At 42.3% G+C, this 27,374-nt stretch overlaps 3 protein-coding genes across 11 annotated transcripts; 2 read left to right on the top strand and 1 right to left on the bottom strand.

Moving 5' to 3' along the window:
• Positions 1-252: 252 nt before the first annotated feature.
• On the bottom strand, positions 253-19,009 carry zbtb48 (zinc finger and BTB domain containing 48). Of its 6 annotated transcripts, none has more exons than XM_027144544.2 (11): positions 17,619-17,827; positions 16,461-17,192; positions 15,606-15,980; positions 15,435-15,527; positions 15,044-15,130; positions 14,462-14,616; positions 14,220-14,356; positions 13,825-13,989; positions 13,540-13,628; positions 12,869-13,227; positions 253-525 (listed from the first exon to the last, which is right to left on the bottom strand). In XM_027144544.2, the coding sequence occupies exons 1-10, from the start codon at positions 17,706-17,708 to the stop codon at positions 12,907-12,909; spliced, it is 2,244 nt and encodes a 747-aa protein (XP_027000345.2). In that variant the 5' UTR covers positions 17,709-17,827; the 3' UTR covers positions 253-525; positions 12,869-12,906. The 6 variants fall into 6 exon arrangements, with proteins under 6 accessions (XP_027000345.2, XP_027000344.2, XP_027000348.2 ...); XM_027144543.2 differs by lacking the exon at positions 253-525 and adding an exon at positions 11,401-12,509; XM_027144547.2 differs by lacking the exons at positions 253-525; positions 17,619-17,827 and adding an exon at positions 18,728-19,009 and having other exon boundaries at positions 11,401-13,227.
• Positions 2,978-11,403, top strand: klhl21 (kelch-like family member 21). Of its 3 annotated transcripts, none has more exons than XM_027144558.2 (5): positions 2,978-3,155; positions 7,043-8,132; positions 8,950-9,355; positions 9,727-9,799; positions 10,135-11,403. In XM_027144558.2, the coding sequence occupies exons 2-5, from the start codon at positions 7,106-7,108 to the stop codon at positions 10,474-10,476; spliced, it is 1,848 nt and encodes a 615-aa protein (XP_027000359.1). In that variant the 5' UTR covers positions 2,978-3,155; positions 7,043-7,105; the 3' UTR covers positions 10,477-11,403. The 3 variants fall into 3 exon arrangements, with proteins under 3 accessions (XP_027000359.1, XP_027000360.1, XP_047662890.1); XM_027144559.2 differs by lacking the exon at positions 2,978-3,155 and adding an exon at positions 6,656-6,816; XM_047806934.1 differs by lacking the exon at positions 2,978-3,155 and adding an exon at positions 6,657-6,780.
• On the top strand, positions 17,943-27,060 carry nol9 (nucleolar protein 9). 2 transcript variants are annotated; one of them, XM_027144551.2, is made up of 13 exons: positions 17,943-18,079; positions 20,092-20,611; positions 20,982-21,204; positions 21,283-21,413; positions 21,898-22,042; positions 22,382-22,478; positions 23,350-23,447; positions 23,568-23,729; positions 23,863-24,115; positions 24,349-24,463; positions 25,179-25,353; positions 25,791-25,924; positions 26,535-27,060. In XM_027144551.2, the coding sequence occupies exons 2-13, from the start codon at positions 20,135-20,137 to the stop codon at positions 26,661-26,663; spliced, it is 2,139 nt and encodes a 712-aa protein (XP_027000352.1). In that variant the 5' UTR covers positions 17,943-18,079; positions 20,092-20,134; the 3' UTR covers positions 26,664-27,060. The 2 variants fall into 2 exon arrangements, with proteins under 2 accessions (XP_027000352.1, XP_027000353.1); XM_027144552.2 differs by lacking the exon at positions 17,943-18,079 and adding an exon at positions 18,249-18,745.
• Positions 27,061-27,374: the final 314 nt, after the last annotated feature.

Raw genomic sequence — 27,374 nt, forward strand, 5'->3', positions numbered from 1 at the left:
ATGGTGAAGATTTTCAGAAGTAAGAGTTTTTAGAAGAACTTTAAGAGATAAAAAAAAGAGGATCATTAGGGAAGATTATAGTTTATAGCTGTTATATCTTAAGTAAAAAAAAGGGAATTAACGATTCTTTCAGAACATCCACAACCTTAAACGTAACTGTAAATGGATAAAAAAAAGAGAAGTAATTAGCCCACACTGTCCATTCAAGGTGACACAAGGTTAGATCACAAAACTTTGGATTTTTAAGAACCCAGAAATTCATGCAACGTCTCTGCTTTGAGACAAACCATCTAAATTCGCCTTTAACGTTAATCATGATCCTTTTTATTTTTGTTTGTTTTGATTTGTTTATCTCCATCAATACAGTCGCTGCTTCTGAACATTCCAAATCGACCCATTTTTACTTCTTCTCTCGAGTGAATATTCTCCAGCATCCCGTATTGTCTGTCTGTAGTGAATTATTTCTGGCAGTGTGCACGACTAATCCCATCAGAAGAGAACAAATATTTCCCAACAGCAGGGAACCTAGCAAATAACACAAGAAATCAGAAGTCACAAAAGCATGAAACACGGTAAGTTCTGCTCCAGAGACAGCTAGAAATAGAGGAAGGGAAACGCACACAGAATAACAGGAAGATGCGGAAATACATGCAGAAATGTTTCAGGCAAAATCGAGATATGGATTTTCACTTTGAGCTGAGACTTGAGTCGGACTACTATTTATTGTTGCTTGTCATTCTGTCAGTGCCTGGAGGGGAAGAGGATGATTAAACATCCTGATACGGTTTGGATCCAAACATTAACTGGCCAGTGTCTGGACCACAGCATTTAAGAATGCTGACTCAGAGCTCGACACTGTACTGTAGCCGTGGAGGGAAAAGGCTACAAATGTTAAAAAAAAAAAAAAAAAGGCTTTTACCACATATACATTTAAGCACAGCGGAATACTTTTCTTTGCAGATCCGAGCTTTGAAATTTGGGGTCTGAGAGCAGGGGCAGCTGCAGGATAGTGCACTCCTGGAACAGAGAGGGTTTAAGGGGTTTGCTACAGGAACCTCGTGAGCCACAACTACCATGGATTCTGCATTTTGCCTTTTGATACCAGAGCAGAGCTGGAGAAAGTCTGTGATAATAACTAAAGACAAACTCGAAGGGGCACAGTCAATAAATAAAAGTCAAATAAACCCTAGAGGAATAATCATGAAAAGGACCATGAAAGTCACTCGAACTCTCACATTTCAGTCCGACTATGCACTTCGGAGAAATGGCACATAAACTGCCATTAAATTTACCAACATGAAGGGAAGTCCTGGCTTAATGGTTAGAGAGTCTGACTCTCAACCCTAAGGTTGTGGGTTAGAGTCTCGGGCCAGCCACTGAGGTGCCCTTGAGCAAAGCACCGAACCCCCCCCAACTGCTCTCCGGACGCCGCAGCATAAATGGCTGCCCACTGCTCCGGGTGTGTGTTCACGGTGTGTGTGTGTGTTCACTGCTGTGTGTGTGTGCGCTTTGGATGGGTTAAAAGCAGAGAACAAATTCTGAGTATGGGTCATGAAACATGTAAAGTTACAGAGGACTAGTAGGAATGTCTAATGATGTCATGAATAAAGCATCATGGTGCATGGTCTGATAGAAAAATAACCAAAAATGGGGTGGTGATGCTGACTGAGTTATTGTTTCCAACCCAAAGTAAATGTTATTTATTTATTAGTGTTAGTGATCTTTGGGAAGGTCATTAGATTTTAAAGTGTGTTCTTTGGGCATTTGGATGAGGAGGACTGGGGTGCAATCTCTGTTTTGGTTCATCCCAAAGGTGTTCCTTGGGGTTGAGTGAGAGTCAGGGCTCTGTGTAGAGGACACTTGAGTTCTTCTTCTGCAATCTTGAAAGACCATATCTTCATAAAGCTCATCTTGTGCACAGGAACATTGCCTTGCTGGAAGTTTTGGCCCTCTTAGTTCCACTAAAGGGAAATTGTAATGCTACAGCATACAACATACAAGACTTTCTATACAATTGTATGGTTTAAGTTTAGTGACAACAGTTTGGGGGAAGAACCACGTCTGGGTGGAGTGGTCAGGTGTCAACAAACTTTTAGCCATGTAGAGTATGTTTTTAATCTGTATCCTGTATCTAACATGTGCCATAATTTTATTTAATGTTGTAGAACATCTGTAAAACAAGACGTACTGTAAAAAAAAAGCCAGTTTCTCCAGCTGAAGCAAATTCTGTCCATTGGCAGAAATGTACAGATTTACTGTTACAAAACACTGACACTGGAGACTCCTCTCATAAATGTTAAATACCTGTGTGTTAAAATAACTGCACTTTTTAACCAATAACATGACTGTTTTTGACCCATTTTTAATCATAGGTTCCTGTCAATGAACTGTTACTATAGAAATAACAAATAATTAGAACAAGCACAGTAATATAATAAGCCTGTGATTTGCCTTTTAGAGCTGTTGTTTTAGAAAACTAATCAACACTTTCTAATGTCGTAGGTCTTTAATAAACTTTATTTTAAAATTACCTGGATTTCCTCTACACAAAGGCTTCACAAACTGCCTTGCCATTCATTAACGCTAGGGGACGCCATTTCTCATAACCAATAATAATAATAATAATAATAATAATAATAATAATAATAATAATAATAATGATAATGATAATAATAATAATAATAATAATAATTACAAAAAACTACAATAATATTTTAGTTTATTAAAATAAATGTACAATACAGTTTGTATGCGCTAAATAAACTGTAATTAAAACCAAAAACCTGGATTTTCGCAAGTTTGCTGGTTGCGACTGTCCCAGGCTGGATCCCAAATTGCTGATTATCGAATCTAAAGTGCACTAGGTAGTGAGTACACGCTCTTAGATTGGTCACTATGTAGGGAACCTATATAAGAATTGTTGTGCCGTTTGGGACGGTCGTTGCTACGTGACACTGTAAGCTGCAGAGTGTCCAATGAACGGGCGTGTAGGGCGCGCGTGAGCCGGACACTTCGAGCAAATATGGCGCCGAGATGAAGGAGGAGAAGACGAATGCCGTTTGAAAGTTTTCTTTAAGAAACCACGGATAAGTTCTGATTAAAGAAACATTGGAGCCGAGAGGCGACTGACGAAAAAAAGCACCGTGATTATTTCGGTAAGTGTAAAAAGTGCGTATGCGTTGAATGCGTCGCTTGTTGCGTGCTGGTTTTCTCCTTGAGCTGCTAAAGCTAACGGTCGTCGCTTCATTCCTGTCTAATCATAACATATGCGCACACACACACACACACACACACACACACACACACACACACACACACACACACACACACACACGGCTAATATTTAAATATTTGTGATATGTTTGGTGATACTGGTGCTAATTTGTTGGGTTTTGTTGAATTTCCGTTATTAGAGAAGTTTGTAGCTGTACTGTGATGACGTCACTGGGTGACATTTGCCAAGCCAGTTGGATTCTGATGCTGATCATTTTTAGTTATCTCCAATGTCGATATCGGTGTGAAATTACAACATTGTAGAAGTAGTAGAGCAAACTCTGGACTTCTATGAGTGTGATCGTGCATGAAAGTTGGAAGGAAAATCAGGATTATTGGCCAAGTGCATTGACACACACAAGTAATTCGGTAAATAACACTATACATTTAGCTTGGACTATACAAGACAAAAACAGACAAGACGAGACAATACAGACAATGTGAGACGATATAGATGGTACGAGTATTAAATAGAAACACAATGTATATGACAGATCAGTAATGTACATAAAGTGTGAGTGCATTTTAGTGCAAATAACAATATTGTGCATCAGGTACGATAGAGTTTACTTTAGAACTTTTGTACAATATACAGCAGCAATATACTGAGCATGTTTATAGGATATTCACTTTAAGTTATTAAAGACAAGGTTTTTCAGAAAAACTGATTTGTTTTGGGGGGTTTTTAACAATATTCTAAAAAGTAAGAAAAGTCTAAGAAAAGTCTAAGAAAAGAAGATTTACATTTTTTTGTGATCATGTTTGTAGTACTAAAATTTGACATGTAGTGGTGGAAATGTCCTATGCCACTGGTGGAGTTGACATGGAATCACCCCATGATTAATTTTGGGTGCGAACAGTGTGGTGTTGTACATTTGTTATATTTGTTGCAACACTGTGTCATTGGCTGGATGGCTAATTTTATGTATGCATAAATATGTAAATACGGTATATATATATTTCCAACAAGGTTTGACAGTTCTCATCTTATGACAAATCGAAAATGCTATTTTAATGCTGGTAGTTTGATACCAGCAAATTAGTGTTTCTCCTTCTCTATGTGGTACTTCAGGCTATACCGGAGGCTCGTTGGGAATGTATGTAGTGTAGAGTGTGGTTTGATAAGTGCCTTCAGGATGTTGGGGGTCTGTTGTTGGTTTTGTAGGCAGGCATCAGTGTTTTAAGGTAGCCGGTGGAGAGAACTGTGCATTAACATGATGTTGGACCCGATTGATATTGAGTCAGATGTAACTCAATGACTCTGGACCAACAAATGTCAAGAAGGGTTACCAACATTAGGTCCTTAGGTAAAGCTGACTGTAGCAAGGATCTTCTCAACGTCCAATTTGAATTTTAAGTTGGTCGATATTTCCACTTCTGTCCCTCAAACTGTGTATATGAGGGAGCGCTAAACCCCTATTATAATAAGTTGCTTACAGCTGGTCCCCATCACAATTATTAGAGGTGCATTTTTGCTATATTTTGTTTATAACTGGCCCTAAAGTTGACGAATAGCTCCCTGTCTCAACTGGGACCCCAGACCTGGCTTGTGTCTTAGACATTCTATCATGCCCTAGACAATCAGTCTCCAGGCTCTGCCTCTTGTCATGCTCCTATTCTTATCTCAGTGTCGGACTCTGTTCCTATTTGTTCATATATCCTATGTCTATATGTTCTGGTCCTAACTCAGTCGATCTTAAAGACTCTGGCCCTGGCTCGGCCTGCGACACAGATTCTTACATCTGCTCAATCTCCACCACAGATTCTGGCCCTGGATCAGTGTAAGCCACAGATTCTGGCCTCAGTTCAGTCTACACCACAGATTCTGGCTCTGTTCAATCTCTACCACAGATTCTGGCCCTGGATCAGTGTATGCCACAGATTCTGGCCTCAGTTCAGTCTACACCACAGATTCTGGCTCTGTTCAATCTCCACCACAGATTCTGGCCCTGGTTCAATCTATGCCACAGATTCTGGCTTCAGTTCAGTCTGCACCATGGTTTCTGTCCCTGGTTCAGTCTCCACTACAGATTGTCGCCCTGATTCAGTCTATGCCACAGATTCTTGCTTCAGTTAGGTCTACACCCCAGATTCTGGCCTCGGGTCAGTCCCCACCACAGATTCTGTGCCTGGCTCAGTCTCCACCACAGATGCTGGCTTGGTCTTTGTCCCTGCTCCTGTATCAGCCCATGTCCGTGGTCCCATCTATTATCTAGTCTCAGTCATAAATCTTGCTCTTACCAACTCCCAAGGCATAATAGTTTCTTACAGTTGGCCCTGATCCAGCCTTTCTAATCTCAAGTTTCATTCCCCATGCCAGCTCCACTCCCTGCTAGTATTCTGGTCTCTTCCTTCACTTGTTTGTCGAGCCTAATTCAAAAATTTTCAACATGTCGTCTCCATTCGTTTTAAATCTGTGATATTTTGTTCTTGACCTTTTCCTGTTTACATGAATAACAAGTTGGCTGTGAAAGTCCGAGTATATCCAGCTTATCTGTTGTTCTTGTGTTACATGGGTCATATCAACCTGTACATGAAAATAGACCCATCACCACATTATACTGTTATGCATTATGTAGAACATGTAACTTCTCTGTGTCCTCTCCAGGGTTTATTTGTCTTTCAATGTTGTGCTGGCTTCGTTGTTGGATCTCTGTATGGAAAGTAAACTGGGCTCACTGGCGACAGCTCCTTTTTTTGTCACACAGGATTGCTGGTTGTTTCACAACCTGTTTTGAAAATAGACCACCCTCAATGCAATGAATGTGAATCTAAACCTAAAGTAATAAGCATCAAAAAGAACTTTACTTTTTATTTAAAGGTTGTCAGCCAAGGAATCGGTTTAATCGATGACTGGAAACTTGTCAGTAGAAATGGCTAACGTACACTGTCATGGTCAAATGAGTAAATATTGTCATCATGATAGGTTTCTGTCACACACACAAATACACTCCTCGTGCTGAGGTAACTAAAGAAACGAACTTTAAATGGCTGCTATATTTTCAGTAAGAGATGAGTAATGGAGCAACCCATCACTTTGAGGAGCACATGACCAGCGATTTGCTTGAAGTTTTCGAGTAGGTTTCTATTTGCCTTTTAAAATACTTCCAAACTATTAGCTTATGAGGTTTGTTTAGTCCCAGCCTAGCTACAGCAGTTATGAGTTATGGATATTTTTACTGGATCTGGTTCTGTTTTGAAGGGCCTACGCCTGTTTGTGGACTTACTCATGAGAGTTATGGATATTGGAGGTGGTTGGGGGAGGGAAAGTTCCAGTAACCTTAACTGAAACAGGCTGTATGGCATGAGGTGTACTTTCCCCCTCCTCACCCTGTGAAAATGGACACCTGATGTATTTATAGATCAGGCAGACAGTAAAGAGCTGTTTCTTAAGACAGTCACAGTCACATGCATTCATCATAAGTGATATCAGAGTCTAGAAGCTTCGGACACATCATCTTGCGTTCAGTGCTTTAAGCAGTAAAGACCTCTATTGAATTTATACCGGTAGGAGGAAAATTGTGCCTTTAACATAGAAGTCAGGTACTTGACACAAATTACTGTTTATTATTTTTCTTATTATTTAATTCATGCTACATTTTATTAGCAACTAGATCAGTGTGAAGTTTAATTTGACAATCGCACACAATCTGTATATACTTTTAAGCAGCTCAGAGTTCAAGTCATTGTTCTGTACATAAGTAACTTAAGGGATAACAGGATTGATTCCATTGTTTTTGTCTGCGATATGTGGTTTCTCTGTTTACAGATGACAAGCGTGTTTTGAGTCCAGTCCCAACAAGAGACTGTTATCTGACAAAGCTGCGCTGCGATGGAGAAGCCGGCCTTACAGACGCAGCATTCCATGCTGCCGTTCTTCGATACAGCTCATGCTGTCAACCTGCTGCGCGGAATCCACGAGCTGCGTGCCGAGCGCAAGTTTTTCGACGTGACGCTATGTGCCGAGGGAAAGGAGTTCCACTGCCACAGAACAGTTCTGGCCGCTGCCAGTACCTACTTCCGTGCTATGTTTGCCGGTACACTCCGTGAGAGCGCTATGGACAGAGTTGCTCTACATGAGGTCTCAGCTGAGCTGCTTGGCCTCCTCGTAGACTTCTGCTACACGGGCCGCGTGACTGTTACATGTGACAATGTGGACGTGCTGCTCAAGGCAGCTGACCTCTTTCAGTTCCCATCAGTTAAAGCGGCATGCTGCACTTTCCTGGAGCAGCGCCTTGATTTATCTAATTGCCTGGAGATCCAGGATTTTGCAGAGGCATATGCCTGCAGTGAGCTAGCCACTAGTGCCCGGCGATTTGTGCTCCACTTCATTATGGAACTGGCTAAGAGCCAGGAGTTTGAGCGCTTGCCTTGGAAGCGCTTGCTTGAACTAGTGTCGGACGATGCATTGCGTGTGGACAAAGAGGAAACGGCTTACCAGATGGCGGCACGCTGGGTCAAGGCTGATCCACGGAGACGTCTCCAGTACTGGCCAGAGCTCCTGCAGCAGGTCCGTCTGCCCTTTGTTCGCCGCTTCTTTCTACTTGCCCGCGTTGAGAGCGACCCACTCGTCTATCTAAACCCAGAGTGTCTGCGCCTGGTGAGCGAGGCCCGCAGCTTCCAGTCAGGAGAGTACGACCGGCATGACCGTCCCTGCCAGCGCACGCGCCCTCGTCCTTCCACCGGTCTCGCAGAGATCCTGGTCATGATCGGCGGTTGTGACCAAGACTGTGACGAGCTTGTGACCGTTGACTGCTTCAACCCACAGACGGGCCAATGGAGATACCTGGCCGAGTTTCCTGACCATCTTGGAGGAGGCTACAGTATAGCAGCACTAGGCAATGATATGTATGTCACAGGTAGGTTTAACCAGTGATGAAAGCTGATATGATACAGGACTATCCATATCCTATATCAAGAGAGTGTGTTTTAGTTTACAATCATTTTATATATATATATATATATATATATATATATATATATATATATATATATATATATATATATATATATATATATATTCTAGAAATCATGAAAATAGAGCGGTTTAAACTAAAAACATAAACACCTGCATTCTTACTATTTTGAGAAGGCCGTTCAGAATGGACCCCCCCCCCCCCCCCCAGCAATCAATTTGTGTTACATAACTGTTTTTATCATTCAGTCTTTACTTCATCCATACGTCCCAGCTGCATCATATGGTAATATAAGATCAAATGGGATACCTTTTGTAAACCACCTGCAGTTTATCGAGAATTAAAAAATCTATAATCCTTCATGGCTTCATGGCCTTCGTCACCTTTAGAGCTTTCTAGAACACTTCTCACGAAAGGGCAGCACACACAAGTATAAATAAACTACTAGCTGTTTGTTTTTAAGACCTAGGTAATGGGGACATGGTGTTCTGCCAGAGTAACAACAGCAGTTGATGATACAGGAATACAGAATAATGTTTGCACCAGAGAAACATCTCAAACTCCCACAAATCCTCAAGTGTTTGGAAGGTAGTTATACTGAAGCTGCTATACATATACAGTGCTACTGGTGGTGCACTTTTTACCCTGAACAGTCACAGGCTATTAACTTAAAAGAGGATTTGGGGGGGAAAAAAAACCTGAAATGGTGGTGTGCCCTGGCCACGCCTACCTTATAACTCCACCCACTTTATCATCTCAGGCGGCTCTGACGGTTCGCGCCTCTATGATGGCGTGTGGCGCTACAACTCTAGTGTGAACGAGTGGACCGAGGTGTCGCCCATGCTTAAGGCACGCGAGTACCACAGCTCTTGCGTGCTGAAGGGCCAGCTGTACGTGGTGGCCTCAGAGAGCACAGAGCGCTACGACCACGTGCTGGACTGTTGGGAAACGCTGGCACCCATGCTGCACCCCATGGATAACTGTTCAACAACAGCATGCGGCGGGCGTCTCTACGCCACCGGCTCTCTCACTGGTGACGACGCCATGGCCATCCAGTGCTACGATGTCGACGCTAACCGCTGGAACCTGGTCAACTGCGGCCAGCTGCCTCCCTGGTCCTTTGCTCCCAAATCAGTGACTCTCAACGGGCTCATCTACTTTATAAGGTGAGGTACAGAACATGCACACGGAAGTTCATACGGTTTTCCCCAAAAGAGTCCTAATGGAAATCTAATGATAACAGGATCTCCACTAACAGATTAGGCAGTAGTACGATAACGTGGTAAATATCGATAAGCACCGACAACACGAGATTTTAACGAACCGCCAATCTCCAAAATAGTTTTCTAAGAAAGAACTGTTTAGAGATTTGATTTTCTTATGTACAAAGTAAATAAAGTTTAACTTTCATTTTCACCACCAGATTGTTTTAAAATTTTTGTTTAGTTTATACTTTTTTTTTTTGTTAAGCATATTTCCTTTCTCACATTTTGGTTTATCTTTTGCGGAATCATGCATCTGAGTTACTGTGTTTCAGGGACGACTCTGCAGGCGTAGACACCTATGATCCACAGAAGAACGAATGGGACAAGATTAGCCCAATGACCCAAGTAAGGGATATTTCCTTCTTCATCGCCTCATTTATCCTCATTTGTTCAGTCGTCTTGTATGATAAACAGAATTGTTTGAAGAAAATGCCAGATAAATACAATGATCTAAACAAGTCAAACAGACCTTAGTGACGTTCATACATCTATGGTTTGAGCATTTCGGAGATGTTTGTGTCTTCATGCGGGGAGCAGGATACTGATTTCGTATAGGCTACAAAAGTAAGGATTGGGAGAAGAGTCTTTATTCTAGCCCAGGTTCTCTCTTTTTTTTACACCTCTATCCAGGTAAATGCCTGTAAGAATTACACATTGCTATTACACTACTATTTTCACAGGTACATGTGGGTGGAAGCGTGGCAGTCCTGGGAGGCCGCCTGTACGTGTCCGGTGGATATGACAACACGTTCGAGCTGTCCGATGTGGTGGAGGTGTACGATCCCGGCGCTCGCACCTGGAGCCTGGCTGGCCGCCTCCCACAGCCCACTTTCTGGCATGGCAGCGTCAGTATCTTCCGCCAGTTCATGCCAATGGTCCTCAGTACATTCGAGCCAGTGGACATCCCAGAGGCAGACGATATCCTCCTGCACAGACACCATCGCCACCACCAGGCTCTTCAAGAGCTCAACAACGAGCTTAACCAGAACCACCGCAATCGAGAAGTGAACCCGGCACACTGATGGTTCTGTCGTACTCGATGCTAAATACGCACTTTATCACATATTCACCTCAACCAAAGAGCAAGGAACCTGAACCAGAACCTGAACGTGGTCCTCATTCTCTCCAGTTTGCTCCCCAAATCAGAATGCCGTTACTCTTGGGCCGGATGTGTCCAGGATTTGTGTTTACACCAGCTTAATTCTCACCATACTCCAACTAATGTAATATCAGTGTTAAAACGAAAAACAAAAGAAGTAGCACGGTGATGCTTTAATGGAGGAAAAGATGCACTTGATCTGAGACTTTATTACAGCCTTTTATTTGAAATAATTTTTTTTTCACTATTATATACTTCAAAACACCAGGATCTAAAACAAATATTTATTGAGCAACACATCAGCCAATTATCGTCTGGCTTGTACAATCAACCTTAGCAGCAAAGACCCCAATCATCACCCCACAGAACAAATCAGTTCTAGGACAGGCTGCAAATGTCCAACCGGAGTCTTTTATTATATTTTATGTCTTTTATTAATATTATTATTATTATTTTGATAGCAAGTTTATTTATGGATGTTCATGTAGACGTTTGCTTTTGATGAAGGTGTGAAACAGTCGATGAAGACCGAGTTGTTTTCATTATTTACTTGCTTTCAACACACTCTTAAATAACTGGAAGCAGTTCATCTGTCTTCTGACAATCTCTTCTCCAGCAGACATTGTGTGTTTTGTTATTACTAACTACTACGACTAATAATATGAAGAATTTCGATTATGTACTCTATACAGAAACGGTACTTGTCCTTGTATGTTACTTTTTTTTTTCTTACAGTTTTTTTTTTTTTTTTTTTAGCTTTGTGGCCAAATTTGTCACCGTCCAGGCCTCGTGTTTTGGTTCGTGTAGTGACGTCTGTAAGCATGACGAAGGAATAAACTGCTGGCAGAACCGTGACGTTTGTTTATTTGCACCGTTAGATGTTCAGTAACGAATGTAATCGCATCGCCGTGACATACAATATGTAAAGAAGTGAAAATATGTACATACGTACAGTATATACAGAAATGAATACAGATATGAGACTGTAAAATAAACCCATGACGTCTCAGCGTAGATTTCAGTTCTCCCGTATCGGAAAAAAATAGACGTTACGTCTTCGGTATCGATGCTGACACTAGAAATGTATTTCCTGCAAAACTCAATTTTATGTAAAGGTGTGTATATATATATATATATATATATATACACACACACACACACACACACAATTCGAATAGATTTATTTTTGTAGGCCTTTTTACTTCATGTGCTGTCTCTGATCTGATAGCTATCTGATTTGTTAAAACTGTTCCATTTACATTAGGCCACATAAATGCGTCTCAGCGAATCGGATATCAATCTGATCTTTCTGCTCCCGCCCAAAATGCTAATATATTTTTCTTCATTTCCGGGGTAATTGAAATGAAACACACTTTGGTGTATGCTGTTGCTACAAAAAACAGCATTTACTGTTTGCTGCATTTTTGCTGGCGGCAGCAGTGCATTTTAAGACCCAACGAGACACCTGGGTGAAAGATCGGAGCAGCACTGGTGGGAAAACATATGTTTCTGGCGCGATGCACGACTCGTGAGTCACCTGCGAGTGACGTACTTCCATTTGGGAGGAGTATAGCACTGCCGTATGTGGCTTAAACAACCACATTCATTTACACCTGTCCAGTTTCATCTGAAATGCGTCCCAGACCACCTCCTGAAGGGGTTCGAACAATCGGATTTAGATCTGTCTCGAAAACGTTTCGGAGGGCATTTACACCTGGTCTTTTTACCATCCGATAGCTATCTGATCACAGAAAACACATGAAGTGACGCAGGTGTAAAAAACCCTGTGATTCCTATTTCATAATAAACTCTTTTTTTTTTTTTTTTTCCTCTCATTGATTGTCTATCGTCTCCTAAAGTCCGAAATTCATAGGTCGACATGTTACTTGACATGACTGCTGTGTCTTTTCCTGTTTGGTGAATTTTCTTCCTCGTGTGGTTCGAATGCTGCGTTAGCTGAAACGTAGAGTTTCATAAAATCTTAAATGTTCCAGTTTATTATAGATGCTGTTGAACGTAATAACTGGATAATTCCTGAAACTATGAAATGTCAAAACAGCCAAAAAATTATTGTACATACTAATAAATATATATATATATATATATATATATATTAGCAAAAGTAAAAAAAAAAAACCTTCACCTTCATGGCTAAGACTGCTCTGAATCCTTAGTCACTGCTTGTACAGTTCTTTAAATTATTATAATAATGGCGTGCTGGATGATGGCTACACCATTAAAATCTTACTGTACGTATCCTAAAAAGGTTGAATAATACTTAGAAGTATGCAAGTACGTGTATCAAGATCTCAGACCTTGTCCTTTGCAGCTTGTAGGTTTTTCTTCTCCAACCTCAAGCCTTCCCATCAGCCCCGTCACCCTGCAGCTCCACCACCAGATCAGTCTGAATGGGAAACGTGTCCGTCACCAACACCTCCATCACTTCGTCCATGCCGAAGCTTTCCTGCTCGGTTTCCTTGGCAGCCCTCGAGTCCTGCTGCTCCCCGCTTTCTGTCGCGCCTGGCTGGGTCTCCTCGTTTGCCATATCTGTGGGAGGAGGAGACGACGTACTCTCTGTGTTCTCGTCTTCCACTATTAGGTTGCGCAGTTTCCTCTGGCGTGGGGTGTAGTTCTCCACACGGTTGTGGATCTGCGAGTGGCGGCGCAAGTGAGCCTGAAGGTGAGACGAAAGAATGAACTAAACTAAAGCTGTCTGCGATGAAGTGATGTTAAAAAGAAAATATTAATAAGTCTTAGTGTTGAAATAGATTAAATAAGGGCAAAGCCTGGATTCAACAAGGATCCAGGGATATGGATATGGGATACTGATCACAAACCCCAGTATCACTAATCTACAACAGCTGGGCCCATGAGCAGGACCCCAACCCTCCTGCGGTCCCAGGGGCGCTGCCTTGTCCCAGATGTGATCGATAACATAATAGAATTCACCTGACTGTGATATCTAGGTGTTTCGGTGAGTCTGTACCTGTCTGGTGAACTTGTAGCCACACTCGCTGCACTCGAACTTTCTCATGCCTTTGTGTCTCCGCACGTGTACGCGGAGCTGCTCGACAGCTGACGAGAGAAAACGAGACGCATTTCTGACATGCTGCACACGTACGGGGTCTTCCAACCCATAAATACGCTTCTCTTTTGGTTTGGTTTGTTGGAAAAAACAGTGTTAGGACAGAGACGTTTTGCCGCACGTGCTGGCATTTGATTAAAAGTAATAACCCCTGATTGACCCGTGTATGCCCGGAGGCCTGCTCACCTTTGAAGGACTTGTTGCAGATGTGACAGGAGTGTGGTTGACCTTCCTGGTGTCTGCTGGCTATGTGGCGCTGCAGTGGTCCCTTCTCGGTGAACCTTTGCTCGCAGAACTCGCAGCTGTATGGCCGCTCACCTGTGTGTGTGCGGTTATGCTTGTCCAGGCTCGCTACACACACACACACACACGACTCGTATTCGAACAGACAGTTTATTGATATTTCCGAGTAACCTCTATCTACATGTACGTCTCCAGACAACAGCTTATATGCATATATACAGCCTCAGCCGTGCATTCTGAGATGCTTTTCTGTTCAACACGGTTGTACTGAGTGATTATCTGAGTTAGAATGTCCTTCCTGTCAGCCTGGAGGTTCAGTAGGTTAGAAGTGGACTTACCCTGAGTGCGGAAGGTCTTGCCGCACATGTGGCACTGATACGGTTTCTCTCCTGTGTGTGTGCGGAGGTGCATGTTCAGATTGACCTTCTGTGTAAAGGCATGATTGCAGATCTCGCACACGAACGGACGCTCCTTCCTGCAGACAAGTAGGGGAAAAAAGAAAAAAAAAAAAGAATGGTATACGTACTTTCTATAACTTGCTGTATCTGACTGATGTCGGATACGGAGTTGGGAAGGAAACCTGTGAATGGCTTTGATGTGCATCTGTAGGCCGTTGCGGCTGGACGCTCGGTGGCCGCACTCCTCGCACACAAACAGCTTCTCCCCACGGTGCTTTGCGGCTTCGTGGAGTCGCAGCTCGGTACGGGACAGGAAGCATTTGGGGCACAGTGGACACTGGGGGGTGGGTGGGGGGTGTTAATATCACATACATGCGTTTTAAATAGTTTCAAAACATACAGAATGATGAGTTCTCAACATTCTCAACACTTCTCATCACAAGTGTGTGTGTGTGTGTGTGTGTGTGTGTATACGAACAAGTAACATACAGAAAAATGTGTGCATGTAAATAACTCAGAATTGTGTGTGAATAACAGACAGAGTTGTGTATGTGTGTGTGTGCTTGTATGTGTGTGTGTGTGCGAGTATGTATGTGTGTCTGTGTGTGTATGTGTGTCTGTGCTTTTGTATGTGTGTGTGTATGTGTGTGCACGTGTGTATGTGTGTGTGCGTGCGTGCGCGGTTTCTTGTGTTAAAATCCCAACAAACTTAAACAGAATCTCAGCTGAACTGACATTAGTGACATTAACAATCCGGTTCTTACTGCGTACGGTTTCGGAGCTCCGTGGACTTTAATCATGTGGTTTCTGAGCTCTTTCTTCTGCATGAACTGCTCGGAGCACGACGCGCACTACACACAGACACCAGGTGCAGAAACACAACAGGATCAGAAACGCTTCCAGTTAATCTATTTATGTAGCACAGGTCCACCAGGAACGAAAACATCTTGACAATTACAGTTATACTCATCATAGAATGTGACAATAAACAGAAACAGTTGTACATAGAAGAAAAATAATCAGCCTCAGGATGGTAACATCGTTGATTATTTTCCAATCACAGCAAGTCCTGCAGTGTTTTATTCCTTACTTAATGTATTTATTCTCAAATAAATAAAAAAAAAATGTATGATGCGATTTTGGGGGTTAAATCACCTTATTTGGCATCTCGCCCGTGTGTGTGACTGTGTGCGTACGCAGTTCCTGTCTCTTCTTAAAGCTCATGGGACACCTTGAACAGGAAAACATCTGACAAGATATTTGGGTTTAGTAATGCATCAGTGCAGAAGAGTCGTATTCCTTAACACCGAGCACATATTATCTCACCATATCTGTCCTGCTGAGACAATTCCTCGCCTCGTGCTCCTGCAAATTCTCTTTCCTGTAATAGCATTTCCCGCATTTGTCACACTTGAACGGCTTCTCCCCCGTGTGCCTCCTGTTGTGTACTTTCAGGTAGTATTTGCTGAGGAATGTTTTGTGACACGTCGGACACTGAACGGAGCTCTTCTTCGTTTCTTTCGAAGAGCCGCCTCCGTTTTCTTTGCCGCTCGTGCTTCCTTTCCGTTTCCGTTTCCCTCTTGGAGCTTTAGGAGACGCGACGGGCGAATCGTGCGGCGTGTATTCTTCATCGGTGTCTTCTATGAAAACCTCCACGCCGTCCTCTTCGGCGGAGGAGTTCTCGTGAGCTCCAGGTCCGTCCTGCAGAGAAGAATTTAGAGTTTATATATAGTTATTGTAAACATCGGATTTATTCCCTTTTTAGATGTGAGGCAGAATTACAACCTGAGATGCCAGTAACAAGTACAGGACAGTAACGAATCCTTGTTCTGATATAGAATTAATTTTCTAGAACAGTGCACTAGGAAAGACGACAGTGCTGCATTTCTGTCTCGTGTAATAGAAGAAACAGAAAAAGAAAGGAACGACTGCTTATGTCCGCTATAACATAAGTGATAACAGGAACTAAGTGGCTTGTGGATGCGTTACAGCATCAATTATTAACTATGACCTGATAAACGGAATAGTGCGCCGTTCTTTAATTAAACTGGAATCACTGGGAAAATGCCTTGCTCTGCCCACGGCGCCTATGACCACTTTGATTTTCACTGAATTCTTATGATTAACGTTTGAGAATTGTGATTATGATGTTATAAAATTGAATGAACATGAATGAATCACCTGAGCCTCACTTGGCACTTGTGTATAGCTCTGTTCTCCATCATTTGAGATGATGCCTTCATCCTTAGCCCCAGGAGCTGCAGTTCTTCTTTTTGCTTTTGAGACTACAGGAACAGCGTCGTCTCTGACCAGCCTGCTAGGGCCCCTCACCCTCCTGCCAGATCGAGTGACGGTGGCTGGGCTGGTGCTGGGAGACTCATCAAGCTCCACAATTACTGCTTCTGACCTCGTTGAGGTCTTTTCGTTGTTGATTTTCACCTCCCGTTGAGTTCCTGATTGTGGCATAGCAGTCAAGTCCGGTTTGGTGTCCACAGTTTGTGGGGGGTAAAGTGGCTTCTCTTCGCTACAGACTGAACCGTTAATTCCGACCAAACTCTGGACAGGAAGGAGCGAATGTGGCACGTACAGGCCGTCCGCAGCTTGTCGAACCTTCGCCTCGTTATTGCTGTTTAGCTGGAGATCACCAGTGTAGAAGAAATGCAGCAGCAGCTCAAGTCCATCAACAGGACACTCTTGTGGAAGGTTGATCTCTGTACGTGGTGTGGAAGAAGCCGTGTCCTGAAACATTTTGCTGAAGCAAGCTAGGATGTTGCGATGGACAGGGAAGACCTGGCCGCTCGGAGCGTTGAGCATCACGTCACAGAACTTTCCAAGCCTCCTCTGCTGGTTGAGCTCGTACAACACCCACTGAGCGTGAGCACCATCTAGTGTGCTTTTCTCCATGAAGACTGGCTGGTATGGGCAAATAAAAAAATAAATACATTGCAATTACGTTATTAAGAGATTTACAAGAGACTAAATGTATTAGTTCTAAATATTGAAGCCACCCAAAGCTTGTTTTAAGGCCTACAACAGTTTGTGCATGGGATTGTGAATTTATTGCCTAAATAAATAAATAAATAAATAGAATTATTGACAAAGTAACCTCATTTAAATATGCAAATTAGAAAAGACCCCAAACACGCTCGTGCCCGCCCGTTTCCATTAAGTTTTTTTTGTTTTGTTTTTTATTTTCAATACAATTTTGACTTTATTCATACACTCTATATCTTCCAGAGATATATATATATATATATATATATTTTTTAAAAAACTCACTGTTCAACTGTATGAAAACAAAAAACCGTACAGAATTGAGTGGAATTATTTAATGCTCACGTGACCGTCATCATTGTATTCAGAAACGTAGAACTGCAAAAGGGGATCTGATGTAAATTTAATAAAGTGTAAATTCAATATAATGAACATTTTGTTACTATTTCTCTAATCATGTCTACATAGTTATATTTAATGCCTGCACGAGGTTATTCACAATTAAAAATACTACACATTTGTATCAGCACTGAGAGGCGTGAAATACAGCCTGCAATTACTGAGTGAAAATATAATATTCTAAAATAGATTTTGAATACATTGCGTCTTTAAGCACTCATGACGTTTTATTAAGTGCCTTAACGGTTGCACTTATCAGCTCGGTTCCGTTAACTCGACGTTAATCACGATGTGTGTATTTTAGTGACGCTCCCTAAAGTCAGCGGCGATTCTCCTCACCTTCGTTCCGGTATCAACAACCTCGCGCGGTGGTCTGTCTTTTATATAAAATAACCTACACCGAAGTGGTACGTAGTAGATTAACAATAGATCGAGCAAGTAATGTATTTTATTCAACTAAAAAAAAAGCAAAGACGCCATGTTGAAGAAAAACAAACAAAAAAAAAACCAACAGGAAATTACGTTACCTTCAAGACGAACCTTAAAATAGTTGGCCGCTGCAACAGTACGCTGCAAAGGGTTTATATTTTGCTCGAGAAATTATTTAACATCCTAGTTTTATTAACAATTTATAAACCCAGCCTTAACGGTTTAGACATAGCCATAAATTTAAATAGTTATGTAACCCTACCGATACGTCATACTTTATATATTAAAAAGCGAAAAAAGGCTTATTCAAACTCCGTGATACTTTTGTATCGTCCACCCATTTGTACGGTCCATACCGCTTTTCTAGCCTACGCTAGACGACAGCAGGCTGTATTGTATAGATTTTCTATAATATTGTGGTGATATTATAGTTTTTTTTTCTGTCTTTATGTATGACCGTTTGCACAAAAGAGCATAAACAAGCGTGAGTGTGTCTTTTCCACTCTGTTCGAGCGCTAACGGTAACGTGCTGCTAATTAGTTCCCTTTAGCCACCAAGGAGCCACATAATTCTTTATAAATCCTGAGTTTTTTTTATTAAACAGTGCATTAATGTTCTTTACCCACCGCTTTTCGCACAAAGAGGTAAGTAGCAGCTTGCTAGTTAGTCTGAAACGCCACGCTAAGGGTTTATTGCATAATTTTAGGTGTAATTATTGCCCCGTGTACTGAAGTGACACCGGCTGTGTCTCAAATTGCTTCTCGCGCCCTATAAAGGTGCCCTAAAGAGCTCATGGTTTGTTCTGCAGTCTAGTGCACTATTTATCCACTAACGCGCTGATTCGGATTGAACCGCACTGAGTGACGCAGGACGAGCAGCAGAAAATAGGGATAATTTAGTTATAAAGTCCCTTATATGTTTGTTTGTTTTTTTTTTCCTTTCTCTCATTCAGGTTGTGTTATTATTCTAAGATTTGAATAATATGACATTGCATTTTGTTATCTATCATTTGTTGTTGAGAAATTATATAATAATATTGAGAAATAAAAGTACTAAAAAGAATAATAATAAAAGAAATAATAATAATAATTTAGTTAAAAAGCAAAAATAGCATAGTTTTCTATGATAAAGCCTTTGTTGTATTTACGTGTGTGTGTGTGTGTGTGTGTGTATTTATATATATATGTGTGTGTGTGTGTGTGTGTGTGTGTGTGTGTGTGTGTATATACATATGTATGTATATATATATATATATTTATATACGTATATATATATATGTATATGTGTGTGTGTGTGTGTGTGTGTATATATATATATATATATATATATATATATATATATATATATATATATATATACGTGTGTGTGTATATATATATATATATATATACATGTGTGTGTGTGTTGTTGTTTTGTTTTTTTTGGACCAGTCCCTAAGGATTTTGGGTGGGTGCAAAAAATGGTTTTAATTTAAAAACTCGTTAGTCCAGGGAAAACTATTAAATTCAGTTAATGACATCCTGTATTTAGTCTTGTGTTCATCCAATTAAATTCTGTCTAGAATGTAAATGTCCCGCCCCCAGGGATGAGTCTTACTCTGCAGTAGTAGCTGTGCATCGTCCTGTTCTGCTTCCAATCATCCCTTTTGCTTTAGTATATAAATGTCTGGACGAGGGAAGAGGGCAAGGGGTTTTACCAGCTTAGGGTGTTGGAATGTTGCCACCTCAGAGAGATTGAGAACACAGCTATGTCATTATATATCATGAGGTTTATTCCATCATTAAGAGAATGTAATATAATTTTATCAACCACTCGGGCATGTGCGATACCTTCTGCTGATGACTGTGATTCGTCGTCCCCATTACGTACGATGGTTCAACAGTGTACAAATCTGTACAGAGTAAATCTTAAAACCTGCAAAAGGAAACAAATCCTGTCTCAAGCCATTTCATGTGCAGCTGATATCCTTATGTCTGTCTTCATTTTCTAGGTGTTTGTGAGCCAGTGCCAATGAAAGTTCACAAGCAGTGACCATGAAAGTGCACAAAGTTTCGAAACGCCACGTGAAAAACAAGTGGCGCACCCACGGGAAGAAAATCCGGTTCGCGGACCCCTCCGGTTCCAGTCCGAGGCCTTCAACAGCAAAGTCTGAGAATGAACTTGTACACAGACAGAAGCCCAAAGTGAAGCGGTTACAGAAAACTTACACCAAGGCAACGACCGTAACATCCAAAGATGGACGTGTGTCACAGGCGAAAGGCAAAGCCATGTCTGCATCCTTCCCTCACGTCCACACTAACGGTGGCACTGAGCTGGAGATTGGGAGCGACTCGGAGGACTCCCAGGACTGGAGATCCTACGCCAAGAGCGTACTTCAGAACGGTTTCGAGAAAGAAGGAGGTGAAGGGAAGTCAGTTACGAATCAGTTAAAGGAAGAGGAGGTGATTGAATACCACATGCAGTATGACCGCTCCCAGAACCACACAGTGTTAATCCTGAAGCAAGGCCAGGTAAAAAAAAAAAACACCACCACAATATAAACGGCTTTAGCATTTAACCCCCAGTAGATTTAGGTTGTTTTCACACATTTACTGGAGTTTGAATCCGAGTGGGATTGTTCTTGATGCCCCACAGCAGTGTTTCTTTCAGAATCATTAATTCTATCGAACACGTCTGTTGTGGAAACTTACATTGTCAATAACGATCGTCTAAAACACACACGCACTAGTTCCTGACCAAGTGTGGACCTGAGGGCGAGTTGCGTTCACAGGGACCGCCGCAGTCCCAGTGCAACTGAACTCACCCAATTTCCTGCTGGAAGTCTCGGCTTCGGTACAGTGTCACAGTTGTGAATTTCTGCCCTCTTGCTTGTCTTTGCAGTCGCTGTGTTTCAGAGGAACGTGCCTCCTCACTTGCCTGAGCGGTCGTGTGGAAGTCCTGGGCTTCACCATAGAGCAGGGCCAACAGCCTTATCCACTATTCTCGCCAACGTCCCACTGTCCTCTCACCATCAGGGCTATGACTGAGTGCACAGCGTCCACCAAGAGCAGGAAGGAAAGCCAGCTGGAGGCCAAGGCCCTCGTCCGCAAGTACCTCTCGTCAGGTAAGAGTCGACCCAAGAGCTGTGTGGCAAAGATTAGAGAATTTTCTGTGTGACTTTTGCTGTGCGTTCGTTTTGCAGAGCCGCGGAAGAGACTGCTGAGCGAGGTGGACGCAAACTCATGCGTGGTGCTGCTTCAGCCGCTGGACACCCCACTCACGCGTTTCTTGGGCAGCTTTGAAGAATTCAACCATCTCTTTGGCCTCAGCTCGGTGAGCGTCCTGTTATATACACACACATTTATTTTGTGCACAGCCTAGCAACAGATGTCCCAGGCTACACTTTAGGATTTTATAGCAATACAGAGGACTATACAGATTTATACCAGAGCAATAAAAACGCAACAACTTTATTAGATTTATTATCGGGGCATAGCATTTATTATCGGCACATATACATTACAGTTGAGGAGGTTGGGGTAGGAGTGCAGGGGCAGCTATAATACAGCACCAATGGAGCAGGGAGGGTTAAAGGCTTTGCTCAATTGCCCAACAGTGGCAGCATGTAGCGGTGCTGGGGCTTAAACCCCGACCATCTGATCAACGACCTCATTCTCGGTTGAAAATGTTACAGCTGAGAAAGGGGGTCTTGATTATGTAGATAGTATTTCCTGTTTGTCAGAAAAAAATGACACAGATACAGAAAGCCTGTAGAGAACCCCTTAACGTCTTGAATTGTTTATTGTGTGTTTTGCAGAAGGAGCTGCGCTCTCAGGCGGCTCTGTGTAACCCGGCTTTCTCAGCCGTGGGCGTCACCGCGCTGCAGGGTTCCTGTGCACGTGGTCTGGTGGCATCTGACAGCTATAAAGAGGCCCTCAGCAGCTTGCTCAGTGCTTGGGAAGGTACACACACTCTGCCACACACATGCGGTTACAGTTTGGTGTCTCATTTCAAACTCGTCTAACCCTAAAACACTTCCACTTTCATCATCAACATCAGTTTTAATGCCCATGTCCTGGACGTATAAGGTGAAGATAATCTATACGTAGATATTATTAATCTGATACTGTAAGATTCTATCATTGGAATAATAAATATCATAAGAACTAATGGAAAATAGTCCTTGATGCAGTCAAGGCATTAAAGGAACAACAAAAACCCTTATAATAAACCCTTACTTAAATAGATCTGTGCCGAATCTCTGAAATCGTGTACAGTCAGAGCTGAATCTTTATCCACAGGGGATTTCGATCGCTGTCCTGTCATTCTCGTGTGCGGAGCCAAAAACTCCGGCAAGTCGAACTTCAACAGACATCTGATCAACAGCCTGCTGAACCAGTAAGTGTCATTGTGATGGTTTTAACCACCAACCCACACTGCATTCCGTACAGCAGGTTTACATTTCTCACCACAAGGTGTGTCCCCGAATGACAGGTCTTACTCCACATACCTGCTATTCACAGTGACTGTAGTGCTGTTACACAGCCACTGAAACAGGAGTCTTTAATATTGTCCACAAAGGACAAGAAGCCACACCTGAGTCTACATCAAGATCAACATCAGCAAATAAACAGGTGGAATTAGATGCAGCTTCCGTCTTTTTGGTTTGGAAACCTGCACCCACGCCGACCCTTTGCTGATAAGAGCGAACACCTCTGCTCTAAACAATTATAGACATAACCGAATTTTCCCTCTTCTCACTTTTAGTTTGTAACTTTAAAGTTGACGCAGAATTGAAATGGACAAACATAGATTTTTACAAATAATGAAATAACAAACACACACAAATAAATGAATATTTTTTTATTACATAATATATTATAATATTTTATTTTTATTATATATATAATATATTTATTATTATTATTATTATTATTATTATTATTTTATCTTTGCTGTTTTTTTTTGTCAGTCACATGTCTTGGGCTTAGAGACTGACTTAAAAGTATATGGACATAAATCTAAAAAATATATACATTACATTTAATAAATCTACTTTTATAGAGTAATTAGAAATTACAGGTTGTTTTTACAATTAAAAAAAAATAAAAAAGGTTGGATATTTGGATTTGTTGAGAGATTGTGCCCTCTGAGTCCCCTGGGATGGGCTCCAGGTTCATCTGCCCTATATTCTTTAACACGTGTGGACATTGTGCTGGTTTCAGGCAGATATGATGATCTGTGCTTTTGTTTGTGTCTCTGTGTGCAGCACTGCGAGTGTAGAGTATTTGGAGTGTGATCTAGGTCAGACCGAATTCACACCTCCTGGCTGTCTGTCCTTAATCACAGTGACCGAGCCACTGCTAGGTGTGTATCTCACTACTCATACACAAGCTGTATCCATTAGACTAGGTGACGAGTCTGATGGAATTACCAAAGCTATTCATGAAGCAGTCGTTGTGTTCTCTCTTTCTCTCTCTTTCCCAGGCCCGCCATTCACACACCAGCGAGAGCCGGATCACATGGTGTTTTATGGCCAGGCAGACTGCCAGTCCGATCTAGACCGCTACCTGGACTCGCTCAAATCCCTGTGGAGACACTACAGCAGAGAGAACCCCATCATCATTAACACCATGGGATGGGTCAAAGGTCAGCCACAACCATTAAATCACTTCACATAGGATTATAGGTTTATAAGTTTAGACTCGTATGTGGTATCCATGTCACAAAATGTTTCTCCAATACAATTCAGTAGCCGTTTCTCTTCGTTCTTCTCTCACAGGCCATGGCTTCCAGGTGCTGGTGGACCTCATCCGCTTCTTCTCAGTCACCCACGTGGTTCAGCTGAGCTACGGCGAAACAACCCAGTTCCATACCCTCACTCCTGACCTACTGCGCTCTGCACACGGCTGGCACACGCATCCCGTGGCACAGTCGGCCATGGCTGAGGAACCAACCAATCAGCTCGCAGCAAGGGGTCACGTGCTCCTCAGCGTCCACTCGGAGTTCGAAGGGGCCGGGACCGCCGGGGAAATGTAAGCTGTGAGAATGAACACTGCAAACAGCTGTGAATGATTTATGATGTTGCTTCTCCAAGATTAGTGCTGCAGGATGCCGCACTATTTGTTTATCTGTTTATAATGTTTTCCAGACTTGACACAAAGGGATATCAAGAGATAAAGAAGGAAAAGCACTGCAAAGTTGTTGATATGCTGTAAAGTTTTTTTTTATTATTATTATTATTTTTTTCTTCCCCCTTTCCGTGCAGGCGTCACCAGCGCAGTAACGAGCTGCGCGACCTGGCATTGCTGGGTTACTTCAGCCAGCTACAGTCTGCAGGACTCGACCCCATCCGCCCCCTGCACTGCTTCACCCCCTACCAGGTGAACACAAAAGAGCTGTCAGAACCTCATTCAAATCCAATTCAAACAAAATCTGTTTAATGTGCAGCTCCAGTGAACGGGATCTTAAACCGCTGTATACTTATCTTTAATTTTACTGAAATGTTTTCCCGAACGCAGTGCACATACTGATCGCCGAGTAACACTCATTCACTCAGCGAACGAAGCTGAAGTCTGCGTTTATTATGTAGGTCAGACTTTTCAATTCATTCCGTCAGCGTAGGCGGATCTGTGTGCACGTTGCAGATAATATAAGCGGGTTCACAAACCCACGGTTTGAGTTCTCGCAGACGTTCTGGCTGTTTTCCAAGAAAAGTCCGTAAGCAGTGAGAACAATCAGCCACCCAGAAAGCGAGAAGGAACCAGCAGCTCACCTTACAGCATAGTACTGCATAGTGCTGTTGATCAGTCGATTCTGGTTGTTGATTATTTACCTCTTAATTGCCTGCCACGTTGTTTTATTCCTAGTTTACGGTCTGTTGCATTAACTAGCATGTCAAATGATTCATAGGAGTTTGTCATTTATAAACGGAACTAATAGATCTTACATCGTCTTTGAACGACTACAGAGGCTTTAACGATGAAACGAACCTTTGACGAACGAGACGCCTTTGACGAGCAAGATGGAAAACTTTATTCATATAAGATCATGTCTCGGCTCGTCTCTCTCTCTCTCTCTCTCTCTCTATCCTCGTAGGTGCCTCACTCGGCTGTAGCCCTCGGAGTCACGCACTGTGACGTGGCCCCCAACCACATCCTGTACGCCGCTAACGCCAGTTTAGTGGCTCTGTGCTGTCTGAGTGAAAAAGTGTCAGGAAGAGGTGGACCTGTGCTGCTGTCTCAAACCCCCATCTGTCAGTGCGTGGGCTTAGGTGAGTACACAACATTCGGCCGATGGCTGAAACGACGTGCATACGACGAAAGCTTTACGCCTCATCTGCAGAGATGTATTGTAAGAGACAATGTGGGGAAGTCAAAACCTCAATGAGCTTGTCTTCTGCCGTGTTCTTAAAAAGATCAGACCGTAGCGCTCAGGTTTATACGTTTCAGATTACGATCTATTCACAAGTCGTTAAAAACAGAAAGCCCCCTTCAACAATAAGTTGAGGTTGACAAAGCTCTGTCGCATGCCGTTCTGTTTTTGTCGCTCATCTTCACCTACACGTTCTACTAAAAAAAGGAAAAAAGAAAAAAACTTGTGGTTTGTCATTTGCAGTGTCAAACAGTCCTGATGTAAAATTAGCTCATAAAATAACTGACTAAAACTGCCTTGAGTGTCGATGCTCATTTCTGTCTCGCTTTGTTGAAGGTGTCCTCAGAGGCGTGGACATGGCTCGAGGGCTCTACTTTCTAGTCACCCCAGTGCCTCCTGCGACCCTGAGGCAGGTCAACTGCCTGCTGTTAGGGGAGATCACGCTGCCTAAACTCCTGCTCACTGTCCAGGTAAAAGTCTACATGGGAAATCGTGTCAGATTCTGGAAGACATTTCTTATTACTCGTATTACATTCATATCACTTTAGGGCTCAGCTGGCAAGGGTCACGATGGGGTAAAGACTCGGTTTAACAGACACTGCTGTTTCAGGCTTTCGCTTATATATTTGTAAAGGCTAGCAAACACTTCCTTTGACCCACACAAAGCCAACCCACTGCAGCTTCTGACACCACATCACAGGACTGTGTAACGCGCACGAGGAAAGCACATGCTGCCATTTTACGCGTATACGAGCACCCGCAAGTGGGTAGCATCCATGTGATCATCGGGGGGAAAGAATAACACGGACACTGAAATCATGAATCCTCGACTTGCCTCATCTCAGAGACCGATTTGGTCATTTTTGAGAACTTGTGTAAGACAGTTCCATTGAGACAGAATCCTGTTCACACACACTACTACTACAACTACTACTCCAGCACAGCACAGTCAATTATACAAGACTTTATACCCTGCTGCCCTCCCTTCCTCCCTCCCTCCAGCTAAATCTTCACCTTGTTTTCCTTGTTAAATATCCCACCCGTGAAATTTCAAGTGTCTCCTTTCTTTTTCCATTTCAGCACGGTGTTGAAACAGAGCTCCCTTACGTCACCACAGATTACAGCTTCGAGGTCACCGGTGCAGGAAAAGTCCACGTCTTCAAAGGGCTCGCAAGACCCGGTTTTGTCAAAGCTAAACCCAATAACTGAGCCCCCGTTCTACGGACATCTCTTTCAACGAATGATGTTTGTATCTGTAATTGTTTTGTTTTATATACCAAATAAAAAGGCTACAGCTGGCACCGGATGTACAGAACGACAGACATTTCGCTTCTTGGATCATGGTGCATGATGGGAACCGCAGTTTTTTTTTTTTTTTTTAGTCTTAAGTCAGCGCCTTGCCATATGGAACAGTTATGATAAAACATTGTTGCCTGATATGTTTGCTACTCTCTTCTTTTTATTCTTTTCTTTTTTTATACATGTCCACATATGTCCTAATATCACTAGTAACAGGTTTGCTTGCATACTGTTCGTTTGTCAGTTTGTTTCAGGTACCATTCCCAGACTGTACAGACTGCAAGATATTAAAACGGGTTTCACTTTTTTTTTGTTTTTTGTCAAGAATTTCTGACTTTCACTTGCACAAACTTATAGTGTGTGTTAACACCTGGAGACGAGAGATATCGTCTCATAAAACTCTTCACTAATGGTTTTGCTCTTGCTTTTTATACAGGGGAAAAAAACAAAAAGGACTAAGTGAGATTGAATGGCCATGACATGCCAAAGAGATGGCATTTAGAAAACATTTTAAATGTGATTATTATTTTTCATGCATGTTTTTTTTTTAAAGGATTCGTTCTCGGAGAATTTGCTTTTGACTGAAACTTTTTATTTCTTTAGTCAAATGAAATCACAGCA

Source organism: Tachysurus fulvidraco, chromosome 23 (genome assembly GCF_022655615.1).
Source record: "Tachysurus fulvidraco isolate hzauxx_2018 chromosome 23, HZAU_PFXX_2.0, whole genome shotgun sequence".
NCBI classification, from domain to species: domain Eukaryota; kingdom Metazoa; phylum Chordata; class Actinopteri; order Siluriformes; family Bagridae; genus Tachysurus; species Tachysurus fulvidraco.